We start from the raw sequence: 14,032 nt of genomic DNA, 5'->3' as shown, positions 1-14,032 counted from the left end.
TGACCACACCCCCATTTCACTCCCAGCTTGACCCTGCCACTGACCATAGCACTATCCCCTACCCAACCTGACCCAGCCACTGGTTGCATCCCACGGCCCCTCGCCGCCCCCAATTCCAGCTATACTTAGACACTATCAGTGTCCCTACACTATCCCCCGCATCCCAGCCTAATTTAGCCACTGACCACAGCCCCCATTTTTCTCAGCCTCCTGTAGCCTGACCTAGCCTGTGACCTCACTTTATCATTTTCTGATTTAGCCACTTTCCACATAATTATTCTTCCCCTTCCCCCAGCCCGATCTGGTGACTGATTACATATGTATTTTTTCCTACTCCTGTCTTCCCCAGCCTTTCTCTATAACTTGTCTTCCCCATTTCCAGCCCAATACAGTAACTAACCTCATCCTTTTTTTTTTAATTTTTAAAAAAAGATATGTACATGTATTTTAATTTTTGATTAATTTATTTTCCGATTACAGTCAACATACAATATTATATTAGTTTCAGGTATGCAGCATAGTGGTTAGGCATTTATATATGTTATGAAGGGATCACCCCAATAAGTCTAGTACCCATCTGACACAGTGTACTAACCTCATCCCTTTTGCCCCTACCTGGTACTAACCACATCCCCATCCCGTTTTTCCCACAGCCTAACCAACATCCCCTAACCACAGTCTCATCATCTTTACATTCCCAGCGCAACCTGATCCTTTTTTCTCCCTTCCCAGTTTCTTGCTTAAACTCAAGCTACCCTAGCCACTGAGGAGCTACTGATGACAAGAAGCTCTGGGATCCCAGCCTGACTTTGGGTCCTGGTCCCTGAGAGTTGACATGATGGATTGTCATCAGGTCCTGTCAGTTCTACCTCTTAAATTTTCTGAGCAACATCCTTCTCTCCACTATTCTATCTCTGGCTTCATTACCTCTCACTTGTGCTAATGCAGTGTCTTCCTAACCAAACCTCCAAGGTAACTGCCAGTTATTTTCCTAAAATCCAGTTCTGGATATGTCCCTTCTCAGCTCACAGCCTCTCTTGGCCACCTGTTGCCCTTTAGTAGATAAAATTCCTCTTACTTCTCTCTAGTCCTCCTTCGCCTTTCCTAACTTCCCCATCACTGCTCCCTTGCAGGTACCCTGTGCTTCAGCCAGCGTGTCTACTCACTTCCCTGAATGTGCCTCCGTGATTTCCTGCTTCTTCACCTTTGCTTATGCTATTATTTCTGCCTGGAATGCGACCCCTGACCCATCTCCAGCTGGTATAATGGAGAGAGCTTGAGCTTTGGAGTCAGAGAGACCTGGGTTCAGATCCTGGCTTCACAACTTATTAGCTCTGTGATTTTGGACAAGTACCTTGAACAAATGCTTTTTAGAACCTCAGTTTCCTAAACTGTAAAAATGGAAATAACGACACCTACCTTTCAGGGTTGTTGTAAGGATTAAATGAAATCATGTACACAAAGCAATGGACCATATAGTCAATAAAAAGATAGATCACTATTATTCTTTATTATCTTTATTTTAAAATCCTAACTTCAAAGGACACTTTTCATGGAGACTTTTTGATCCCCATCACTCCCCTGAACTTACACTTCTTGGCTCTTACTACATCTTGCCCTCTATTATAATTCTTATTTAGCTGACTGAGAGCCCCTTGAGGGCAAATGGTAGGGCCTACTCTTGGTTCCCAGCCGCTGAGACTTTAGCCCAGTGCCTTCCCCACAGTAAGTCTTCAGAAATGCTTGCTAGATGAATGGAGGGAGAATGTCTATATAATGGGAGGGGTGATATGAGACAACTGTTGTGCTTGCTGATAGAGGTGTATTTGTGGGGAAGCTGTGTGCCTGGGATAGGGTCATTATGAGAAGATAACACGGTTGTGATGGGATCTGTGTAGAGGCTGCGTGTTTGAGATAATGTGTACTTAGAGACAGTGTAAGCTTTGTGGGAAAAAGCTCAGTGCATAAGCTGGGGTACATTTGGGGAGAATGAATATGCGTGGGTAGGGGTGTAGCTGAGGAGAGGCTGTGTTGGGGGAGGTCAGGTCCAGCCTTTCAGCTGCCCGGTCCAGCCCTAAATGAGCCTCCAGCAGCCTGAGGCCGGATATGTCAGTCTCACCCACAACCCTCACCCCCGCCCCTCCTCCCCCTGCTCGCGGTTGCAGACTCAGAGGCCAAATTTGGTAACAGACTGAGTGTTACTCCCCCAACCCTTTTCTATTCTGACTGTCTTCAGCTTTCTGTCTCCCTTTGTCTCTCACTATAATTACCTGTCTTTCTGCAACTCTCTTTGTGGGTATCTGCTCTGACTGTATTTTCCATATATCCCAAATTCCTTACCCGTAGTACACTTACATTCCATTCCTTGCTGGGATTTGACCTTCTGTCCTGCATTCCCCCCACCCCCCCACCCTCCAGTTGCCCAACTCCTCTGGAATGCGTCTCAGGAATGTCTTGAGGGAGGAGGAGTTCTCTGGGAGGGGGACATTGGGGGAGGGGATATTGTTGCTGTTCCTTAAAACATGATGGAAAGGGGAGCAAAGTTCTCAGGCCAGAGCAGGAACTGGATAGCTTTCTTGGATAGTTCCAGGGGCCTTGTTTTATACCCTCATCACCCCCAATTCACTCTTCAGTTCTCACCCTCTTGTGGCTATGTAACTGTCTGCTCATGACCAGCCTGAAAGTAAGGGTAGGCATGACTCAGCTCCCTTATCGGGGTCTCACCAGAGCTTTCCGTACTTGAGTAAGGAGGGGGTGTCCATATGTCCGGAGGAAATGGGGGGAGATGTGGAATTTCAGCTTAGAGTGGGGGATCCATTCAGTCCTGCCCTCAGCTCCTCTGACTTCTCCAACTTTCCTCCAGCTCTCCAGTGACTCCACAGCCAGGTCTGTCCAGATACTGGGCGAGATGCCCAAGGAATGGGGAGGTGGGCAGAAAGCTAGAACTGGGGAGACTGGGAGGGTCCTCTCATTTGAGAGGAGAGGTAGAGAGCGAGCTGTGGTTTCTTCTCTTTTGAGACTCTGGACCAGTGGTCCACAACCTTTCTGGCACCAGGGACCTGTGCTCCTATGAGACTCTAATACCTGATGATCTGAGGTGGAGCTGAGGCGGTGATGCTGGTGCTAGGGAGCGGCTGCAAATACAGATGAAGCTTCGCTTGCTGGCCCCCTGCTCACCTCCTGCTGTGTGGCCCGGTTCCTAACAGGCCACAGGCCGGTACCAGTCTGCGGCCCGGGGGTTGGAGACCCCTGCTCTGGACTGTTTAGAAGGTCAGAAATGGTCTCTCAGACCCTGACCCAGACTCTTTCCACATCAGTCTCCTCTCCCTAGTTTCTACTTAGATTTTTCAATCCTGCTTACCTCATCCTTTCTAATGACTTCACCTCCCCCCAAAAAACATGCCCCTTCCCAACTTCCCTGCTTCTCACTGCCTTTTGTATCCCAACATCCCCACCTCTGCTTCTCCCTTCTGAGGCTAGCAGTTTGTCAGAAGGGGAATGGGCATCCTGGATGCGCTCACTCTCTTCGTTAAGAGGCACCAATCCCTGTACCAAACTGGGTCACATCATCAGCTACAGGGCAGACTTGTCCTCTTGTGCACTGTGTGCCACCTGCCACCTCCAATGGTTCCTCCAACCCACTGAGAGGTGGTGCCAGGAAGGCAGAGGAAGGCAGGGGAGGGCAGGATAGGACTGGTATCCTCAGAGACACTGAAAATACCATCAGGGGAGGCAGCTAAGATAGAGGACAGATTCTGAGAAGGACTTACTGAAAAAGAACACGCGTAGGAGTTGTAGTGAGGACTTGGTAACTTGGAAAGAGCAGGGACTGAGAAGAACTGGGCTCTTTCTCTGACCTGCCTTGAAACTCCTCCCCCCCAACCCCCCACGGGGTCTGATTGCCCTTCTGTAAAATTGAAGAGTTGACTAGATAATTCCTGAGATCTCTTTGGATTAGAGGGTCATAATTCTAGCTTGACTGCCAGGGAAGCCAAATATGGGGCCAAGCTCCTCAGGGAAGCCCCAGAATCTCAGATTAGAGGAAAGCTGGGACAGGAGTGGGCCTGGATGGCTTGAACAGCCAGTGTTTGGTCTCCCTGCCAGGCTAGCTAGAGTCAATGTTTGCAGGCTTCAAGAGCCCTTGGGAATTATCTAATATACGTCTTCATTTTGTAGGGAAGCTGTGAGGGAAGGTCACATGATGAGTCAGGGCAGAGCTCTAAGAATTCCAGACAGGGAAAAGCCAGCAGGATTTAATGGAAGACAGAGAAAAAGACTGAACCAGGAAAAGGTAAAAACAAGGCAGAGGAAGGGCTGGGAAAGGAACAGGGACAAGGGGAAAGAGAAAGACACTCTCAGAAGAAAGAAGGGAGGCACAGATTCCAGTGGTGAGGACAGGGTACTGTCCTCAGATCACACTGCATTTCAGACCTGCTCTTGCACCTTGCAGACCAGCCTCTCCTTTAGATGTCTTAGGTGATTAGGACTAGCCCTTTTGATGTAATAAATCTTTCACTCTATAAAATTATTAAATAAAACTAAAACAACCTCATTACTACCTGCTTTGGTGAATCCCTTTCAAAAACACTCCTCCTTGGGACTCCACTTGAGGGATCCTCACTCCTTCAGTAAGGGTATTCTAATGCCCAATGCCATGGGCCAGGTGTAGCCAGGCTGGAGAGGAGAAGCTGCCACCATGGTTGCGCTTTCGCTGAAGATCAGCATTGGAAATGTGGTGAAGACGATGCAGTTCGAGCCATCCACCATGGTATACGACGCCTGTCGCATCATTCGTGAACGTATCCCAGAGGCCCTCACAGGCCCTCGTGAGTCTGATTACCCAGGTGGCTGGGGTGGGAATTCTTGGTCCATTGTGTTCCCAGGCTCTTGGCCTTGAGGCATGACCTTATTGTCCCCCAAGGCTACTTATCCCTCAGGTCGATGCTCCATGGCTCGCTCCTCCCCTCTAGGCCCAGAATCACTGGGGAAATAATAAGAGGCAGCAATGCAGCCATTCAGCCACATTGGGGTCCTCATATGTCTGAAGTGATCCATCCTCTCTTTTAGCCAGCGACTTTGGGCTGTTTCTGTCAGATGATGACCCCAAAAAGGGTATATGGCTGGAGGCCGGGAAAGCTTTGGATTACTATATGCTCCGAAATGGGGTAAGTGTCACTTCATCAAGGACTACCAACCTCTTTTTCCATTAGCTTCCCCATTCCACCTCCCTATTTTCAGCACCTACATTTGTTGTCTCTGACCCCTCCCATGCTTTCTGTGTATTAATGGTGGTCATAATATTCTGCTTTTGAGTGAACCATCATAGTCTTTCTTTTAATAACCTCCTTTCTTCCCCTCTGGCCATGTAAAAAAGAAGTAATACCTCTAGCTTAAAGTGGGCCCCTATCTCCTATTCCTGCCTCAACAGGACACCATGGAGTACAAGAAGAAACAGAGACCCCTGAAGATCCGAATGCTAGATGGAACTGTGAAGACTATCATGGTGGATGATTCTAAGACTGTCACCGACATGCTCATGACCATCTGTGCCCGCATTGGTAAGGGGTCTCAGTGGGGCTGAGGGCTCAGGCAGGGAGGCTCCAACTCTGCCAAAAGATGTGGATGCAGTGCCTGGGATGCTACCAACCCTTTCCCCTCCCCTAGGCATCACCAACCATGATGAATATTCTCTGGTTCGAGAGTTGATGGAAGAGAAAAAGGAGGAGGTGACGGGGACCTTACGAAAGGACAAGACACTGCTGCGAGATGAAAAGAAGATGGAGAAACTCAAGCAGAAGTTGCACACAGATGATGAGCGTAAGCAGAAATGGAAAAAGGAGGGCACTGGAATTGATCTGGGTGGCAGGGGGCAGCGATTTATTTGTTACTTATTGAACACTGCTCTTAGAAGACACTATTTTAGACACTAGTGATGCATCAGTAATGAAACAAAGTCTTATACTCACTGAAATTAGCATATTAATGAGAGAAGGTACTAGATGAAAAAAATAAACCAAAAGCCAGAGACCAGACAGCACAGGGGCCTTGGGGGCTTGTGATTGAGGGGACTCTCTGTGTCCCAGTGAACTGGCTGGACCATGGCCGCACACTGAGGGAACAGGGAGTGGAGGAGCATGAGACACTTCTGCTGCGGAGGAAGTTCTTCTACTCAGACCAGAATGTGGACTCCCGGGACCCTGTACAGCTGAACCTTCTATATGTGCAGGTGTGAGAGAACTTGCCTGGGGTAATGGAGGTAGGGAGCGAGGACAGAAGCACGGCGAAGGGCATTCCTTCAACCACATGCATTGTTCACCTCCTTTACCTGTGTGGTCCAGGCACGAGATGACATCCTGAATGGCTCCCACCCTGTCTCCTTCGACAAGGCCTGTGAGTTTGCTGGCTTCCAATGCCAGATCCAGTTTGGGCCCCACAATGAGCAGAAGCACAAGGCTGGCTTCCTTGAGTGAGTAACTCACATCCCACACCCTATCAAGGCCCAGGACTCCCTGCTGTTGTGACCTCAGTAGGCCTCTCTCCATCCTAGGCCTTCTCACCCCATTTCTTCTCCTGAGGTACCTGGGTTTGACCTACATGGGTATTTTTTTAGCTTCCATCAGACATTTGTCTCCTCACTGGCCCCATGTGGAATATGAATGTGGTCCAGATCTCTTCCCCTTCCACCTATGTCCTAAGCAAGCATGTAACTTTTTTGAGATTCTCTGAAGAATTTTATTGCAGGAGACAGAGGGAAATAGGATACAGTTTTACTCATATGGAATATTAGATTTAAAAAGTCCCACAAGTCTTCATCCATTGATATTTCTCAAAATGTAGAGTTTGGCTTGGCTTTCTCAGCTTCCTACAGGTGCGGTCATTCTTCTGGTGAGCTCCTTCTGCTCTTGGTTCCCTGAAATAATGCTCTTGACCCTCTTTCCCTCAGGGACTGAGCCTCAGGTTCCCTCAGTCCCTTTCCCTGTAGGGAGAGACACAGGCTACATTCAAGAGCTAATGCTAAGTTATCTCAGTTTCAGAGACAATCCAGACTCTATTCCCTCACAGTCTTCCTTCTCCCCAAAGATAACACTGTCCTAGACATGTCCTCACAGCCCTAGGCCCACAGTCCATGGCCCATATGTCCCCGATGCTGCCCACGACATGCTGACCCTCCCTTTTCTGGTGTAGCTTGAAGGACTTCCTGCCCAAGGAGTATGTGAAGCAGAAGGGAGAGCGTAAGATCTTCCAGGTGAATGGGGGCAGGGGAAAGTGCTTGGGATGACCCGGGAGCTTTGCTGCTTAATCCTACTGACTAAATGGACCCCACCCCTGCCCGTCTGCTTCCACCCCGCTTCCACTCACTAAGCTATTCTCCCACCTCTCCTGTGCCAAGAATGCAAAAGACCTGGGCTTTTAGTCTCAGCTCCTTCACTGCATTTGCCATGGAATTCAATTTTCAATATTCTTGTTTTCTTTTGTTTACTTCTAACATGGGATAACAGTACCTGCCCTACGTAGGGTTGTTAGGAGAATCAAATGAGATAGTACACCTGAAATTACTGTGAAAAGTGTATCTTTGTTCAAATTAACTTGTTATCCCCACTCTTTGAGTACTCAGCCCTAAAGGCCTACTATTTGACCTACTTCCTAACGATCCATTCATATCTCCAGAATGTCTGAAAGTTCCTTGACTATATCCCTTGAACCATCGCTTCTGCAGATCCTTTATCAGCTCCCAGCCCATCACCCTCTCATTTTTCCTATCCTGTACTCTCTAACCTTTCCTGTGTTCCCATAATATTCTCTCATTATAGTTAACATCTCAACTCCTTGTCTGCAATATTATCCTCCCCGTATTTTGCTAAATCTTTCCCCATTTCATTCTCTAAGGCACACAAGAATTGTGGACAGATGAGTGAGATCGAGGCCAAGGTCCGCTATGTAAAGCTAGCCCGTTCCCTCAAGACATATGGTGTCTCCTTTTTCCTGGTTAAGGTGGGTTATAGACTCTTCTTACTGCTCTCCTTATTTTGCTCGTACCCTTTCCTGTCTGACCTGCCTTCAGTCAAATTTCCCAGCATTCCCTAAGAGTCTCATTCTCTACCCTGTGAAAACTTGCCTGTTGTTAGTTCTCCACCACCATTTCCCTTCCTACCCTACGTTTTCCCTCCCTTTCCCTTTCCCCTAAAGTAACCTTGTCCTGGTCCTAGGCACCCTGGTTTAACACTCCTCTCCATTTCAGCACCCCTTATAGTCTTAATCTGAAATGACCATTTCTTATTCGACCTCTGACCTATAACACCAATGACAACTCTGTCTCACAGGAAAAGATGAAAGGAAAGAACAAGCTGGTGCCCAGGCTCCTGGGCATCACTAAGGAATGTGTGATGCGAGTGGATGAGAAGACCAAAGAGGTGATCCAGGAATGGAACCTCACCAACATCAAACGCTGGGCTGCCTCTCCCAAGAGTTTCACCCTGGTGAGCCTGGGGGCTCAGGGGAGAAAGGGCTTTGAAATCTTCAGAGAAGGGGCAGCTGCAGAGGTCTTTCCATTTCCCTTGGGACAGGTGCACTGAACGTGACTCCAGAAAAAAGGAGAACTGGAACTATTGCAGGAACATGGAGGTTAGAGTTGAGAAGCACTCTCCAGGAGAGTGAGTTTTGTGTAAATGAAACTTATTCTTAAAGAGCAATAGAATAAAATTATAAAAAGCAAGCTGAGATCACAGGAAACTTGGGGAGAGGGAAGAAAAAGGTGATAGAAAAACGCATCTTCCCTCTTTCAGCAGCAAGTATAAACTGTAATTTTCCCCTCTGCCTTTATATTTTGGTGTTATGAATTGAAACTGACACCAACTTTCCGAAGTGCCTCAATGAAAGAGAAATTAGTAAGTACTAGTTTCCAATTTTCGATACTAAAGCTGATCTTCAGGTGTGGTACTTTAACAGTAAATGTTAGTGCCCTCCCAGTTTTATCAGAGTGAGAGAAAAGAGACTTAGTAAATGGCATGTCTTTGAAACTGTGCAGCACAAAGACTACTCCTTCCAAGGAAGACTATTTCCTTCCAAGGAAGAAAATAAAGAAATTGGAGGTTAAAGAAAGGCAGGCTTTTTCCTAGAGGGCTGTTGGCATAGGAAGATACTCTCATCAGCTTGCTCCCACTTTGTCACCCTAGGATTTCGGGGACTACCAAGACGGCTACTACTCAGTACAGACGACTGAGGGGGAGCAGATAGCACAGCTCATTGCCGGCTACATTGACATCATTCTTAAGAAGGTGAACACTGCCTGCCCCGTCCGCCCCCACCCGCCAGCCTTCTCCTTATCTTCTCTTACTTTCTCCCCAAGCCCGTCGTTTAGCAATGGGGACCCAGGTTCTGGAAAATGGTTGACTGGGGAAAGAAGAGGCTACCTTTCTCCTCACTTCCTCTTCTTTAACTCATGTTCCTTTTTCCGTCCCACAGAAAAAAAGCAAAGATCACTTTGGCCTGGAGGGAGATGAGGAGTCTACTATGCTAGAGGACTCGGTGTCCCCCAAAAAGTACGAAGGGACCTAGGCCAATCCTATCCCTTGGGAGCAGGGAAGGCAAGGCTCGACTCTAAGGACTGTTGGAGGGTTGAGGAATCCTTAGGATGGTTCTTTAACTAGTAGAAGGCTATAATGAGACCTTCCGAGACCACAGGACCTGCAAAAGCAGTGGAGCTGGTGGGGAGGGGATGAAAGGAGGAAGGCCTCTGAGTGCTCCTCAGTATGTCCCCTCTCTAGGTCAACTGTCCTTCAGCAGCAGTATAACCGGGTGGGTAAAGTGGAACACGGCTCTGTGGCCCTGCCTGCCATCATGCGCTCTGGAGCCTCTGGTCCTGAGAATTTCCAGGTGGGCAGTATGCCACCTGCCCAGCAGCAGATTACCAGTGGCCAGATGCACCGAGGACACATGCCTCCTTTGGTAAGAGCGCCCTCACTGCCACCACAGTACCAACACTCCCCACTTCCCGCCCCTCCCCACACCCCTCAGCTGGGCCTAGCCAGAAGTTACACAGTCTTTTCCCCGTCCCTATTTGTATTCTTCTCCCTAGCCTCAGGTTCTCTTTTACCTTTTCTTTCCTCTAAATGTTCTCTCTTACTCCTCTCCTTGTAGACTTCAGCCCAGCAGGCACTCACTGGAACCATCAACTCCAGCATGCAGGCTGTGCAGGCTGCTCAGGCCACTCTGGATGACTTTGACACTCTGCCTCCTCTGGGCCAGGATGCTGTGAGTATGGAGTGGAGGAGAGGCCAATGGTACTGAAGCTGGGACTTCAATGGATAAGGTTGGGTTTGACCAAAGCAGAGGAAATCTTGAGGTTTGTATCTCTTTCAGGCCTCTAAGGCCTGGCGGAAGAACAAGATGGATGAATCAAAGCATGAGATCCATTCCCAGGTAGATGCCATCACAGCTGGTACTGCCTCCGTGGTGAACCTGACAGCAGGTAGGCTGGACGCCAAGCTCATTGTGTGTGGTGGTGGAGGGCGAGCGTGTGCGAGCACAAGTGTGACTGGCTCTGGTGTGACTATACCTTGACTCATGGAAAGGACTGTGTGTACATGTCTCCCTTAGGACATGTGTATGACTAACTGCCTATGACTATTCTCCTTCTCAGCCCATCGTCTAGCCTGCCCTATCTCTCATACATGCTCTTCCTCCTCCTCCCCTCAGGGGATCCTGCAGAAACGGATTATACTGCAGTGGGCTGTGCAGTCACCACGATCTCCTCCAACCTGACGGAGATGTCCCGTGGCGTGAAGCTACTGGCTGCCCTGCTGGAAGATGAAGGCGGCAGTGGCCGTCCCCTGCTGCAGGCGGCGAAGGGCCTTGCGGGAGCAGTGTCAGAACTGCTGCGCAGTGCCCAGCCAGCCAGTGCTGAGGTCAGGGGCCACAGGGCTGACACTAGGGACAAGAGAGGGTTCAAGCCCAAAGAGAAGGGGACCGTCCAAGCCACAGGATGGAAGTGTGGGACCCATGGGCACATAGGACCCATGGACATGTGGGCAGGGGTTGGGCAGCTTCTGACTGGTGTTCACTCTCCACAGCCCCGTCAGAACCTGCTGCAAGCAGCTGGGAACGTGGGCCAGGCCAGTGGGGAGCTGTTGCAGCAAATTGGGGAAAGTGATACTGACCCCCACTTCCAGGTTGGTGATACCCAACCCCCAGAACCCTAGCTTCTAGGAGGTGACCTCTGATCCTGAGTCCAGCTCCTAGTCCTGCTACTCTGAATTGACCCCTCAGAGCCAACCTGAACCTCTTTCTGGAATGACACTGGGAACCTCCAGTCCCTTTTTAGGAAATGAGAATTCAGAACCCCTGAATCCAAACTTAACCTACTAGTTCATCCTTGCCCCTAATTGATGATATTTTTTAGCCGCCTGTCATCTTTTCTCTGTCCTTCCCATATGTAGCACTTGCCCTAGCTTGAGGACATTTTGAACAGCCTTCAATCCTTTAGAATTTATACCCTGAGAACACTCTTCCTCTAGCCGCCCCCTTCCCTGCCCCATGCCAGTTTCCTCAGCTGACTTGTCATCCTGGATTTCCCATGCAGATATGTGCACCCAGAGGGTCTGGGGTTCGATCTCCCCCTGATCCCCCCACGGTAACGGCCTCTGGCCTGGGCCTTCCCAGCTTTGTCCTCTCTGAGCCGCATACACTCGCTTTTGTACCTCCCCCCAGCCTCCTGGGGGAGCAGGATGTGATGGGAGATGAGGAGGAAGGGCTCAGAAAATGGGATCAGGGAGGGTAGTACAGGGACTTGTTCCCAAGACTCCAGGGTGACTGCTTTTAACCAAGATTAAGAAGGAATAGATAAAAGAAGCTTGAGACGGGAAGGACCCCTGGAGGTGCCTTCTCTCCAACGCACTGTAACAGCGCTGTCCTTCCCTCCCATCACTGACCGAGTGTATCCGCCTCGTACATGTCTCCCTTTGGTGTAGGCTCTGTTTTTCTTGGTGTGGGTTTGTTCCTCGGTGGGGGTTCTGTCCTACTGGGCGCTCAAGGCAGGGGCTCGGGTTAGGTTCTGGTTGCTTCTGCATACACTGTCCTGATTTTGGAGTTGGAATAATGAACCAGCTTATGCCTCTGAGAAGGGTCCAGGTATCCCAAGCCCAATCTTGGGCCATGCTGACTGCTCTTTTCCCACAGGACATGCTAATGCAGCTAGCCAAGGCAGTGGCAAGTGCTGCAGCTGCCCTGGTCCTCAAGGCCAAGAGTGTGGCCCAGCGGACAGAGGACTCAGGGCTTCAGACCCAGGTTATTGCTGCAGCAACACAGTGTGCGCTGTCCACCTCCCAACTGGTAGCCTGTACCAAGGTGAGTCCCAGAGGTTTCTCTAGCCCGTGCTGAGAGGTAATGCTGCCACCCACATATGAGCCTCTCATTTTATTTCTTTGGCTCCCGAGACCTCATTACCCAACCCAATGACTTCTGTGGACGCTATGAACACCCTACTTCACAACTCCTTTCCCTTTCCTACATCTCTGACACCCAGTTTACCCACAGGTGGTGGCACCTACAATCAGCTCACCTGTCTGTCAAGAGCAGCTGGTAGAGGCCGGACGACTAGTGGCCAAAGCTGTGGAGAGCTGTGTGTCCGCCTCTCAGGCAGCCACAGAGGATGGGCAGCTATTGCGGGGTGTAGGAGCAGCAGCCACAGCTGTCACCCAGGCCCTGAATGAGCTACTGCAGCACGTGAGGGCCCATGCCACAGGGGCTGGGCCTGCTGGCCGTTATGACCAGGCCACTGACACCATCCTTACTGTCACTGAGAACATCTTCAGCTCCATGGGTGATGCTGGTAAGGACATCTCCCCTGGGAAGACAAAGAACCCCAGTGAGGTTTGCCAAGCCTATTGGACATTCCTTTGCAGACCTGCCACCTTACCCTAAGGGCTTAGCACAGACTGGGTGTTTAATTTCTCTGAAACCTCTGGTTCTCCATCTGAAAAGCAGGAATATAATCCCTGCTCTGCCTTTTTTGGCACATTTAAGGAATATATCAAAGTGTATACAAAAGTAGATGAAAAGTAGCATTATTAGGAGATAGTCTTCCCCTCTCCACTCTGTCACCACCAAAAGCCTTCACAAAACATGTCTCATCTTCTCAAGACTATTTGCTAAAAATACCCATTTTCCCTCCTGTCAAAGCCCACCAGGAAATCGGTGTCTCTCCAAGATCCTAAACCTAGAAAACACTAACTCCAGGGATATCACTTGAGAATTCTGCACCCCGCTTCCCCCCGTCTCTTTACTGTCCTGAAAAACCCTATCTATCATGTCTACACCACTTTCCTGCAGCCCTGGCACCCTCTTGGTATCTCTGGCTTCCTTACCTGATTGTGCCCTGTCTTCGTAGGTGAGATGGTAAGACAGGCCCGCATCCTAGCCCAAGCCACCTCTGACCTGGTCAATGCCATCAAGGCTGATGCTGAAGGGGAGAGTGATCTGGAGAACTCCCGCAAGCTGTTAAGCGCTGCCAAGATCCTAGCTGATGCCACAGCCAAGATGGTGGAGGCTGCCAAGGTACAGAGACTGTGCAGACTCCCAGACTGTGCCCTGATGGGAAGTAGAACAGTCCGGATGGTCACCCTCCCTCCTGGGGAGACCCAGGAGAAGCAAAAAATATAAGTGAAAAAATACAGAAGCACTCATAAGTAAGTGCATCCCTAAGCTGCAGAGAGACAGTGGCCTAGGCTTCCAACCAGTGTGATTCCCAAAGTCCTCATGACTGACTAACAACCATACTCTTTTTCTTCCTCTGAGTCCAAGGTCTGCTGTTTCTACTTTGCCTTACTTTGCTGCCACCACCTGCCCGAGATCCCTCTTGTTTCTTGGTCTCTCTCGTGTATGCCTGTAGGCCTCAGTCCCAGGGGCTCCACTGCTAACACTGCAAAGACAAGGCAGTGAGACCAGGGACACAGGGTGCAGAGGACTGTCAAGAAGAAGTCAAAAGACTTCCAGGCCTGGAGTTTTTCAGTTTACCACATTAACCAGATTTCCTGCT

General features: G+C 49.5%; 1 protein-coding gene across 4 annotated transcripts in view; it reads left to right on the top strand.

Moving 5' to 3' along the window:
• TLN1 (talin 1) overlaps positions 1–14,032 on the top strand; it is a 31,688-nt gene that overhangs the window by 2,033 nt on the left and 15,623 nt on the right. The window contains exons 1-21 of one of the 4 annotated variants that reach the window (XM_011381510.2): positions 2,642–2,886; positions 3,019–3,270; positions 4,664–4,826; positions 5,068–5,165; positions 5,429–5,558; positions 5,665–5,817; positions 6,084–6,226; positions 6,339–6,466; positions 7,186–7,246; positions 7,888–7,992; positions 8,322–8,477; positions 9,174–9,275; positions 9,463–9,539; positions 9,765–9,945; positions 10,138–10,251; positions 10,360–10,468; positions 10,696–10,904; positions 11,070–11,168; positions 12,175–12,342; positions 12,532–12,826; positions 13,385–13,551. In XM_011381510.2, the coding sequence (XP_011379812.1) occupies positions 4,697–4,826; positions 5,068–5,165; positions 5,429–5,558; positions 5,665–5,817; positions 6,084–6,226; positions 6,339–6,466; positions 7,186–7,246; positions 7,888–7,992; positions 8,322–8,477; positions 9,174–9,275; positions 9,463–9,539; positions 9,765–9,945; positions 10,138–10,251; positions 10,360–10,468; positions 10,696–10,904; positions 11,070–11,168; positions 12,175–12,342; positions 12,532–12,826; positions 13,385–13,551 (2,625 nt within the window). In that variant the 5' untranslated portion in view covers positions 2,642–2,886; positions 3,019–3,270; positions 4,664–4,696. Of the gene's footprint in view, positions 1–2,641; positions 2,887–3,018; positions 3,271–4,176; positions 4,292–4,663; positions 4,827–5,067; positions 5,166–5,428; positions 5,559–5,664; positions 5,818–6,083; positions 6,227–6,338; positions 6,467–7,185; positions 7,247–7,887; positions 7,993–8,321; positions 8,478–9,173; positions 9,276–9,462; positions 9,540–9,764; positions 9,946–10,137; positions 10,252–10,359; positions 10,469–10,695; positions 10,905–11,069; positions 11,169–12,174; positions 12,343–12,531; positions 12,827–13,384; positions 13,552–14,032 lie in introns of those variants that run through there. The other 3 variants (XM_011381508.2, XM_023524064.1, XM_011381507.2) reach the window with 3 other exon arrangements.

This window comes from Pteropus vampyrus, unplaced genomic scaffold, assembly GCF_000151845.1.
Source record: "Pteropus vampyrus isolate Shadow unplaced genomic scaffold, Pvam_2.0 Scaffold436, whole genome shotgun sequence".
Classification (NCBI taxonomy): domain Eukaryota; kingdom Metazoa; phylum Chordata; class Mammalia; order Chiroptera; family Pteropodidae; genus Pteropus; species Pteropus vampyrus.
The sequence above is the reverse complement of the archived record's forward strand: the minus strand, read 5'-3'. Positions and strand labels throughout refer to the sequence as shown.